Here is a 12,385-nt window from a genome sequence, read left to right on the forward strand (position 1 = left end):
ACAGGTGGCGGATAGTGTGATGGCCTTCAGATATGGAGGTTAGCTGCGAAATAAGCCAGGCTTGCCAGGACGAATAAGCAGTCGCGGACCAACTGGCGGTGCTTCCAACAGGATGGGGCGGGGTAACAGGTGGCACTGTTACACTCAAGAAATACCCCAGGTGTCCAATGACGGGAGCATCATGCGAACAAGAGCCGCATTTTAAGTTCTAGCCCTGGGGAAGGTCACCTCAGATAAACAAACCAGCCAGCTATGGCCAAATAGCCGGGTAGACTGGACTCGACAGCCCTGTAAAGCCACCAGTCTAGGAGAAGGATCACTCCGATATAAAAACACGCTGAAGCCGGATGAGCTGGGCCATGTATGGCGCATAACGACAGCTCAACGCATCAACGCTCATATGACAGACATGCAAGAATAGCGAAATAGCGTACTGGGGTAAGCAGGGAAGCGCGCTTTTCTGTATTCTTTTTAACTTTCTGAGCTTGTTTCGAATACAACATATTATATTTATATGTTTTTGGAATCAGGAAATGATAAGGAATAAGATGAAATCATTTTTGGATCGATTTCTTAAATAATAATCGAAGTACTAATTAACCTATTTTCGTTAATTGTGATCACATTTTCAGAGTAAACATGACATATGTATATATATATATTTTTAGATTCAAAATTTAATGAAGAATACGATGAAATCAATTTTAAATCTGTTTGCAAAAAATTGATTTTAATGCAATACCAGAGTCCGGGCTTCGTCGAAGATTACTTGACCAAAATTTAAACCAAATTGGTTGAAAAATGAGAGCGTGACAGTGCTGCCTCAACTTTCACAAAAAGCCGGATATGACGTCATCAAAGATATTTATCACAACAACAAAAAATCTGGAGATATAATACTCAGGAACTCTCATGTTAAGTTTCATGAAGATGGGTCCAGTAGTCAAAACTTGACTAAATGTAAAAAGGGGGAAGTCTTACATTGGGGGGTCTTAAAAGGGGGTTCCACTGTATTTGTGAATGTAACGATTGTTTTGTCAATAATTAAACGTTTGAACAACATACCTTTCTTGTTTTTTTAATGTTGTACAAGAGTAGCTGTTCAGCGATCAAACCGCCCAAAGTTGTGTCAATACAACAGGTGGAGTCAAGAAAATCACAAAAACACACAAACACACAAACAGACAAACGAATGCACAAACCAACAAACAGACAAACGAATGCACAAACCAACAAACACACAAACGAATGCACAAACCAACACACAAACGAATGCACAAACCAACAAACACACAAACAGACAAACGAATGCACAAACCAACAAACACACAAACGAATGCACAAACCAACAAACACACAAACAGACAAACGAATGCACAAACCAACAAACGAATGCACAAACTAACAAATACACAAACCAACAAACACACAAACGAATGCACAAACCAACAAACACACAAACGAATGCACAAACCAACAAACACACAAACGAATGCACAAACTAACAAACACACAAATGAATGCACAAACCAACAAACACACAAACGAATGCACAAACCAACAAACACACAAACGAATGCACAAACCAACAAATGAATGCACAAACCAACAAACACACAAACGAATGCACAAACCAACAAACACACAAACGAATGCACAAACTAACAAACACACAAATGAATGCACAAACCAACAAACACACAAACGAATGCACAAACCAACAAACACACAAACGAATGCACAAACCAACAAACAGACAAACGAATTCACAAACCAACAAACACACAAACGAATGCACAAACCAACAAACACACAAACCAAAAAACGAATGCACAAACCAACAAACACACAAACAAATGCACAAACCAACAAACACACAAACCAACAAACACACAAACAGACAAACGAATGCACAAACCAACAAACACACAAACCAACAAACACACAAACCAACAAACACACAAACAGACAAACGAATGCACAAACCAACAAACACACAAACAAAAAGACATGGAGAATAAAGCCAATCCTCACAGCCCCACAGTCTGCTCCATGCAGATGATGTGGTTGCAGATCTTCTCCCCGTCGTCCGACATCATCAGCAGTTTGTTGGCGTTGAGGTCGTCGTCGTACAGGACTCGCAGGTTGCCCATCCCCAGTTTCTGTGAGGAACGCAAAAATTGTAACAAGTCTGAGTGGCTGTATACACATTTCAAATCTTTTAACAAATGTATTCGTTAAAAAATGTCCCTCTCTGCACAACAAACTGTGAGGGTGTTGATTTTTGGTACATGTCTAAATGGAGGGATGGCTTTATCCTATGTTAACAAATAAATACAAGAAGGGCAAAGCCCATACGACTCACATGCTTGACCTTGACCTTTACATGACCTTGACCTTCAGGGTCAAGGTCAAATAACTAAACCTAGCAATGACATCATACACTAAGAACTGCTTTACACATTTTTCCTACCAAAATACATGTGACCTTGACCCAAGGTCAAGGTCATCCAAGGTCATGCAACACAAAGCTGTAAATTCAAGACATAGGAAGTACAATAGTGCTTATCGGCCCTTTCTACCATGAGATATGGCCACTTTTAGTGGTTCACTGCCTTATTTTGGTCACATTTCATAAGGGTCAAAGTGACCTTGACCTTGATCATATGTGACCAAATGTGTCTCATGATGAAAGCATAACATGTGCCCCACATGATTTTAAAGTTTGAAACAGTTATCTTCCATAGTTCAGGGTCAAGGTCACTTCAAAATATGTTTGTTTGTTTGTTTGTTTGTTTGTTTATTTGTTGCTTAACGTCCAGCCGACTACGCAGAGCCATATCAGGACGAGGAAGGGGGGATGAAGGGGGCCATTTGTCAAGCGATTCCTGTTTACAAATGCACTAACCCATTACTTGTGTCCCAGCAGGCTTTAGTAAAACTAAATTAATACCTACTGGAAGATTACCAGTTTCCAGTATGTTAAAATAGGCTTAACCTATCTACTGCTGGACTTACATCAGAACACTAACAGATTATACTATACATGAATCGCGAGACAAGCGGCAAGAGAAGAGATTTTTGGAAAAAATACAGGTGAATGAGCAAGAAGGCAGAAAAAAGAAAAGAATTCATGAAGAAAAAGAGAGCATGACAGGAAAGAGGAACCAAAAATCTACCTAACAGCAAACTAGAAAGCTCCTGCGGTTCCAAAAACAGGAGGGGCCTTTAATTTCATAACCGCAGTGCCCCACTGCGGGATTCAAAATATGTATACAATCCAACTTTGAAGATTAATTTCATAACCGCAGTGCCCCACTGCGGGATTCAAAATATGTATACAATCCAACTTTGAAGAGCTCCTGTGACCTTGACCTTGAAGCAAGGTAAACCAAACTGGTATCAAAAGATGGGGCTTACTTTGCCCTATATATCATATATAGGTGAGGTATTCAATCTCAAAAACTTCAGAGAAAATGGGAAAAATGTGAAAAATAGCTGTTTTTTAGACAACATTTATGGCCCCTGCGACCTTGACCTTGAAGCAAGGTCAAGATGCTATGTATGTTTTTTGGGGCCTTGTCATCATACACCATCTTGCCAAATTTGGTACTGATAGACTGAATAGTGTCCAAGAAATATCCAACGTTAAAATTTTCCGGCCGGCCGACTCGGGTGAGTACATAGACTCACTTTTGCTTCGCATGTGAGTCAAAAAAGCCTGGCAAGATCTGATATGGTGAACAAAATCGTTTACATGGGAAGTATGCCTTTAGGTTGTACAGGAGATACCGTTGAACCTGCTCATTACAACCACCTTCTTCTTCTTCTTCTTCTGCGTTCGTGGACTGAAACTCCCACGTACACTCGTGTGTGTTTTTTGCACGAGTGGAATTTTACGTGTACGACCGTTTTTTACCCCGCCATTTAGGCAGCCATACGCCGTTTTCGGAGGAAGCATGCTGGGTATTTTCGTGTTTCTATAACCCACCGAACTCTGACATGGATTTCAGGATCTTTTTCGTGCGCACTTGGTCTTGTGCTTGCGTGTACACACGGGGGTGTTCGGACACCGAGGAGAGTCTGCACACAAAGTTGACTCTGAGAAATAAATGTCTCGCCGAACGTGGGGACGAGCTCATGCTGACAGCGGCCAACTGGATACAAATCCAGCGCGCTACCGACTGAGCTATATCCCCGCCCATTACAACCACCTCAAAGAAACCCTGATGAGGTTCTGTCCTGTAAAAGTCAACTGTCTATAATGGCCGACCTTTAAGAAGCACTTTTGGTCCCTTGAGTGGTTGTTACAGGCGGGTTTGACTGTAGCGTTCCCTTACAGGGAGCAGACGATAGAGGAAAGTACCTGAGTTTTCCACACTTGCTGTGCCGTTCTAACGACATCACTGCAACGCACCTGAGGAGCTACGGAACACAACTCAATCAGAAGCGCCTATCAAGGCTTCTTCTTCTGCGATCATGGGCTGAAATTCCCATGTACACTCGTGTTTTTTGCAGCAATGGGTTTCTGCATGTATGACCATTCCTACCCCGCCATTTAGGCCGCCATAAGCGGCTTTCGGGGGAGCCTATCAATGCAATAAATTTCTAACACATTTTTCTTTACACAAAAAATATTCAACACACCTTCCACTGGTCGCCGTCCCTACACAAGAGCGTCACCCTCTTCTCAAACTCCACCTTCTCCTCCTCATCATCATCATCCTCCTCCGTTGTCTCTTCGTCGTCATCTTCATCCTCGTCGTCTTCATCGTCATCATACTCCTCGTCAGGATCCTCTGCTCCTGCTGCAGAAAAATCAGAAATTTTTAGAAAACAGTGAAATACAGGTAAAAAAAAAGAAAAGAAAAAAAGGACCTCGGTGCCAGAATCACCAGTGAGATATTCACCACCCCCCCCCCCACCCCCCCCCCCCCCCAAAAAAAAAAGAGAAGGTAACAGCAAAACAAAAACCAAGGGGAAAAAAGACTAGCAAAAATGTGATCATTTCATATGAGTACCTTTTCTTGTGGGAAAAAAATGGACACAAGTCGACATAGTAGTTAAAAAAAAACAAGTTGCTGAAAAGAAAACAAGAGTAACTTTTGTTCACATTTCTTCCCAACAGTCATTAACATACACATTTTTTGTATGCTGATGTACAGGTTTCAGAAGACATTTGTGCATTGTTACCTATGTCTGAAATATCCGTTGACTGTGCCCATTCAGGCATGAATGAAGTTACATGTATTTAATTATACACCAAGGCCGGATGCATGTAACAGGAGAGGTTGTAGGGTTCATAATAGGTACATTGTAGAAAGAGCGTTCTTTGCACAATACTATTTTTCTTCTTTCTTATTCCCCTCTTTATTCTTTGACATGAATCCTCAGAAATAATATCCACAAAGTCCCTACAGCCTCAAAGACAACTTATAACTGCATTTCAGTTGCATTAACAAGACATATAAACTATAATAAAGGGGGAAAACAACAAATGAAGGTCTAATAATCGATCTGCATCAATATTTCCCCACCCTATCAGTATCAACTGTAAATTTTACATCAGCATCTATAACAGAGGAAAAATACACAGAACTGGCTTCTTACAAATCTATAATCTATCAAAATGGCTTCTATTTGAGCAAATAAAAACCAGTATCAATTTGACTACGAACAGCATTCACAATCCTTCCCAATACAACAGAACAGAAACACTTGGGAAAAAAGAGTGACTAAACAAACGAGCAAAATAAGGAACAAGATGACTTTCAAAGGACCACACCAGAGAGATGGGAAAGATATGGCAGCAACAACAACAAGAAGAGCAAACGCTCGATCGAGTCACTTTCGCAGTTCTGAATATTATATGAGGCATCAGATGGACAGGAAGAAATTGCTATTCACAACACAATACAGATGTAAATAATTTGATGTAAAGAATAATCCTATAAAGTTTGAATCAAATCCGATGAATAGTTTCAGAGATATGATATTTCAATTTTTTTCCTTCAAGACATACCTGTGACCTTGAAAAAGGTCAAAGGTCACCAAAGCAGACGTCAAAGTGTAGAGGTCACTGGGAGTCACGTTCACATAAAATTTGAGCCCGGTCACTTTTATAGTTTCCGAGAAAAGCCCAACGTTAAGTTGTGTGTTGCCGAACAGAAAAGGCTAGTTATCTCCCTTGTTTTTCTGATAACGTTCGTAAAAGGCTACAGATGTAAATACTTTGATGTAAAGAATAATCCTACAAAGTTTCAATCACATCCGATGAACTTTGTCAAAGATATAAAATGTCTAATTTTTCCTTTGACGCTGACCTGTGACCTTGAAAAAGGTCAAAGGTCAACGAAACCATCGTTAAAGTGTAGAGGTCATTGGAGGTCACGACTAAACAAAATATGAGCCGGATCGCTTTGATAGTTTCCGAGAAAAGTCCAACGTTAAGGTGGTGTCTACGGACGGCCGGCCGGCCGGACAGACTAACACTGACCGATTACATAGAGTCACTTTTTCTCAAGTGACTCAAAAATAGTCTGTTTACGGTAACCCGACCGACCCTATTTTTTTCGCGCGACCCTAGACTTTTTTTTGGCATTTGGGGGGGGGGGGGGGGGAATTGCAAAATAACGTAAAAATATGGTTTTTGGGGGAAAGAAAAAAGAAAAAAAATCCCGACCTACCGACCCTATTTTTTTGGCCTATGTTACTGTAAACAGACCTTTTTCTTTTTTTTGCCTAACAACCAAGGGAAAATACCATCAGCAGACTTAACGATACAGTCCGTCCTGCATACACGATCATGATCACCACTACATACCTGTCCAGGCTTTCAATTGGAATATGAGTATCTTTTCAAAAATAAACAGATTAGCGGCTTTTTGAGGAGAAATGGAATTTTTTGCAACATTGATTTAGCAGACTGACATAGGTCATTAGGTGTCTCTTACAAAACTAATTCATCAAAAATGTCCCACTCCACACATGAATCAGACTCCCCCAAACCGACGTATGGCTGCCTAAACAGCAGGGTAAAAACTTACATGCATGTAAAACCCCACTTGTGCTCACAAAAACAAATGTCTGTGGGAGTTTCAGCCCGTGAACACTGAAGAAGAATCAGCCAGGCCATTGATTGTTGGTATGTGTTTAAGTTGGATGCTCTCAAATCCATGAAAAAAGCCAGGACAGATCTGTGGGGTAAACATGATCGTTCAGCCGGGAAGGAACGTATGTTTGGGCCAAAAAAAAAAAAAAAAAAAATAGTCTGTTTACGGTAACCCGACCGACCTTATTTTTTTCGCGCGACCCTAGACTTTTTTTTGGCATTTGGGAAAAAAAAATTGTAAAAATAATGTTTTTTTGAAAAAGAAAAAAAAATCCCGACCTACCAACCCTATTTTTTTGGCCTATGTTACCGTAAACAGACCTTTTTTTTTTTTTTTTTGCCTTAACATATCACTACAGCCTAAAGAAACGTTCTGACAGACCATGCAAAAGAAACGGGTCTATGGCAAGAGCAGACCAAAACACACAACCACAAGGCAAAATATACTGTAACCCTAAACCTAAGGTATGTAGGAATGTTGTTTGGCATCAACAAACACTGCTTTCACCACAAACATTGCGGTCATTTCGGCAGATCTGTAGATTTTTTTTCAGTTGGGAAAAGGTTTGCCAAAACTTCTGAAAGTTGCAAAAACTTTTATGGCCATTTTAGCAAATTTGCTGAAGAAAATAAATCCTAGCAGCATTCTTTTAACTGCAAACAGTTTTTAGCCAATGATAGTTTTGTTTATCCATCACAAGACGTCATGAGTGATATTTACAAGAGGATGGCTAGTTTTGTTTTGTTTTTCTGTTCACTCATAAAAGTCACGAGTATCATATCAACAACCGGTTCTACAGGAATATGTTTGTTTGAGTGTTTTTGTGTGTGTTAAAAAAAAGTGCCTGCATTACACAGACACCCCCACAAAAACAAAACAAAAATGTTCAAAGGGACCTTTGAGTTGAAATAATTCTATAGTCACTGAAACCAGTAAGACTCAGGAGACACAAAGATGACAATCATGCCTATTAACCCCTTCACTGCCACAGTATGACAGCATTATCCGAACGGTCTATGGGAAAGAACTGTGTTTAGAACCCCTACAAGTACTTGGACAGTGGTTACCTCCCATTTAGTTTTCAGAAATGTCCTGAAATGTTGTTGACACAAATCCCACGTATGAGATACGGTTATGGGCGTAGGACAAACCGAAAATGACCACGTATTACATACGGGGTGGGCAGTGAAGGGGTTAAAATAGAAATAAAGAAAAATCATATAAAACAAAGAGGTAAACACAAAAAGTATATTGGCGAACATAAAGCACACCCAAAAAGATACACATAAAATAACAATGTCATTCCATTATGTATTTGAAATGTCACCACACACTCAAACAATTTAACCAACTGCTTCCTGGGCAGATGAGAAAAAGAAGGCAGGCAGAATAAATAAATCCAGTGCACATGTATCACATGGTTAGCACTGCACGCCCGAGCTGTACAACAACAACACTCCATTACGTAACAACTCAATTTCAAGCAAAAACTCCTCACTCCTAAAGTCAGCAGAAACAACCCACAATTCAGATGCAGATACAAGGTCAGATTAGTACAATATTCTTCAGATCAGAACTCAACCAGCAGGCACTAGTAGTAAGAGAAATATGCAGGTTTATATCAAGGTCCAATCACTATACCAGGCTTTCATTCAAGTACACTGAATTAATACAATATTCGTCAGACCAGAATAGAAGATGTTCGGAAATAACTCTGTCGAGGTTATTATGCACTGTAAAAGAGTTGCGCCCCTTTAAAAACAAGGTCAAATATATTGCGATTGATCGTGTTGATTAGTCAATTTTGTGTTATCAGTTGTAATAACTACCTTATTTTTTAAGGGGTACAACTCATCCACAGCCTATGAAAACCCTGAGTTATTTCAAAAAAACGTCTATTTGACGGGCAGGCACTAGTTAGAGAAATACGCAGGCTTAAATCAAGCGGCCACTCACTACAAGAGGCCTCCAGTCTGCTGGGGAAAATGGCCATGCCACGTTTCTTGTGACTCGGAGTTCCCTTCCCAGCAACCTCACGCTTTTCTGTCACTCCTAGCGCGGTGGGCTTTTGTTGTGTCATGGTGTCCTTTGACGCTACGTCTAGCTGTTTGGTGTGACACACATTGCCCTTGTCTCCTAATGGTGTCACAGCCTGTTGTGTCATGGTGTCTTTTGACGCTACGTCTAGCTGTTTGGTGTGATACACATTGCCCTTGTCTCCTAATGGTGTCACAGCCTGTTGTGTCATGGTGTTTTGTGGTGTGCCATCTCCCTTATAGTCTAATGGTGTGAGATGTGACTGTGTTGGTGTGATACACACTGCCCTTGTCTCCTAATGGTGTCACAGCCTGTTGTGTCGTGGTGTTTTGTGGTGTGCCATCTCCCTTATAGTCTAATGGTGTGAGATGTGACTGTGTCATGGTGTCTTTTGACGCGACGTCTAGCTGTTTGGTGTGATACACATTGCCCTTGTCACCTAATGGTGTCACAGCCTGTTGTGTCATGGTGTTTTGTGGTGTGCCATCTCCCTTATAGTCTAATGGTGTGACATTTGACTGTGTTATGGTGTCTTTTGACGCGACGTCTAGCTGTTTGGTGTGATACACATTGCCCTTGTCTCCTAATGGTGTCATGTCCTCTCTTATCATTGTGTCTGCAGGTGTCTCATTCTTCCTGTCTGTGTCTTCTAAAGGTGTTTGCTTTTGTTTCGTCATGGTGTCTTTTGACGCTACGTCTAGCTGTTTGGTGTGATACACATTCCCCTTGTCTCCTAGTGGTGTCACGCTCTCTTGTGTCATGCTGTCTTGTGCGTCTCCCCTATCACCTAATGGTGTGGCAGCAGTTTGTGTCATGGTGTCTTGTGCTGACACATTGAGTTGTTTGGTGTAATACACGTTTCCCCTATCCCCAAGTGGCGTTACGCCCTGTTGCATCATGGGAACTTGTGAAGCCACATCTGCCCCATCTCTTAGTGGTGTCACATTAGCTTGCATCATTTTGTCCTGTGCTGACACATCTAGCTGTGTGGTATAATACACATTTCCCCTGTCTCCTAATTGTGTCCCAGTCTGTTGTGTCATTATGTGCTGTCCCATCTGATCCCCTGTGTCTCCTAATGGTGTGGCAGCCGTTTGTGTCATTGTGTCTGTAGCTGACACGTCTAGCTGTTTGCTGTAATACACATTTCCCTTGTCGCCTAATGGTGTCACACACTGCTGTGTCATGGTGCTCTGTGAAGTCTGACCTCCCATGTCCCCTACCAGTGCACCTCTAGTTTGTGTCATGGTGTCTTGTGCCGACACATCCAGCTGTCTTGTGTAATACACGTTCCCTTTGTCACCTAGCAGTGTCACCCCCTGCTGTGTCATGGTGTCTTGTGCCCCTGAATCTCCCGTGTCTCCTAATGGCGTCACACTAATTTGAGCCATTGTGTCTGTGGCTGCCACATCTAGCTGTTTGGTGTGATAGATATTTCCCCTCTCCCCTAAAGGTGTCACACTTTGTTGTGTCATGGTGCCCTGAGGTGAATCACTGCCTGTGTCTCCTAGTGATGTGACTGCAGATTGTGTCATGGTGTCTTGTGCTGACACATCTAGCTGTTTGGTGTAATAAACATTCCCCTTGTCACCTAAAGGTGTCACACCCTCGTGTGTCATGGTGTCTTGTGTAACCACATCTCCCATTGGTGTCACATCAGTTTGCATCATTGTGTCCTGTGCTGACACATCGAGCTGTCTTGTGAAATACACATTCCCTTTGTCTCCCAACGGTGTGACACCCTGTTGTGTCATGGTGCTCTGCGGTAGGTCACTACCCCTGTCACCTAACGAAGCAGCACTAGTTTGTGTCGTGGTGTCTGCAGCTCCTACATCTAGTTGTCTTGTGTGATAGATGTTTCCCTTGTCACCCAGCGGTGTTATGCCCTGCTGTGTCATGGTGTCTTGTGCTGTCACGTCTAGCTGTTTGGAATAATGCACATTCCCCCTGTCTCCTAACTTTAGCTGAGCGTGACTCTGAGAGTCTCTACAGTCTGTGTCCATGGCTGTGGCTTGGCCTGCATCAAGGAATCGTCACATGCACATCAACAAGTATACAGTGGAACCCCCTTTTAAGACCCCCTTTCTGTTTTCTCATTTAAAGTAAAAAGTGGTGTTGGCAACAACAACAACAACAACAACAACAACAACAACAACAACAACAACAACAACAACAACAACAACAACAAAATTTGAGAGCATCACTCCACCATCTTTCTTTTAAAACTGACCAACACACAAAATTAGGTCCAAGCCAGTGAACAACAAAATGAACGATCTAAAACTATTCAAATCTGAAAAAAATACAAGCTTTAAGAAATACCGAATACTGTAAAAACTCACAAATAATAATCAACAAAAATTAACACTAACAAATAATGAAAAAATCAATAAGCAATAAAACAACAAAGCAAACCTTAACACCCGACGACAGACACACAAAACAGCATCAGGCATGAGATGATGAAATTTTGAGAAAAAAGAAAAAGACAAAATTGTGCCGTCAGGTGCAAATAACAAAAATAATCTCTGGAGCTTTGAAAAAGCCAGGAATCTGCGACAAAAATCTCATGCCCGAGTACCACAGTGAAAGCCAACATCAACCCCCAGCATTTCTAATTCCACACCACCGTTCCTCAGTACTCACCGTTACTACTGTCAGGTCCCAGAAGCTTGGAGAAGTTGGGAGCGCCGTCAACGTTAATATCCCCACCGCCTCCTCCCAGCGGCTGGAACGACGTCGACGTCACATTAGCATCTTGGGCGTCCACGTCCAAGGCTCTGGAGAAGTAGGGGTTCCCTTTGTCCCCTGTCACGGGCTGGGAGCTAGCCACCTCAGCGTTATTGCCCGACGCGTTCAGCTGCTGAGTGTAGTACGGGTTTCCCTTGTCGCCGGTCACAGGCTGCGAGCTGGACACTGCGTTGTCCTTGGCTGAGACGTTCAGTTGTTGGGAGTAGTATGGGTTGCCTTTGTCGCCCGCTACAGGCTGTACGGAGGCGTGCATCTCGTCTTGAGCCGCTACAGGCTGTACGGAGGCGTGCATCTCGTCTTGAGCCGCTACAGGCTGTACGGAGGCGTGCATCTCGTCTTGAGCCGCGGCGGTTTCTCCGTCTGAAGCCTGAGCGCTGGCTAGCTGCTGGGATGATGACACCATGGTTTCTTGCACTGGCCCCTCTGCCTCGCCTGGTGATTCAGAGATGAGGTGTAACTATTAGTAATGGCGATTCAGAGATGAG

General features: G+C 42.2%; 1 protein-coding gene across 2 annotated transcripts in view; it reads right to left on the minus strand.

The window, feature by feature from the left end:
• The window catches only part of LOC138946267 (E3 SUMO-protein ligase RanBP2-like), a 112,954-nt gene that overhangs the window by 6,108 nt on the left and 94,461 nt on the right, over positions 1–12,385 (minus strand). Inside the window, exons 48-50 of one of the 2 annotated variants that reach the window (XM_070317805.1) lie at positions 11,796–12,332; positions 4,648–4,805; positions 2,035–2,162 (exon numbers count right to left, since the gene is read on the minus strand). In XM_070317805.1, coding sequence (XP_070173906.1) covers positions 2,035–2,162; positions 4,648–4,805; positions 11,796–12,332 — 823 coding nt within the window. Of the gene's footprint in view, positions 1–2,034; positions 2,163–4,647; positions 4,809–11,795; positions 12,333–12,385 lie in introns of both variants that reach the window. The other variant, XM_070317804.1, reaches the window with a different exon arrangement.

Source organism: Littorina saxatilis, linkage group LG13 (assembly GCF_037325665.1).
Source record: "Littorina saxatilis isolate snail1 linkage group LG13, US_GU_Lsax_2.0, whole genome shotgun sequence".
Classification (NCBI taxonomy): domain Eukaryota; kingdom Metazoa; phylum Mollusca; class Gastropoda; order Littorinimorpha; family Littorinidae; genus Littorina; species Littorina saxatilis.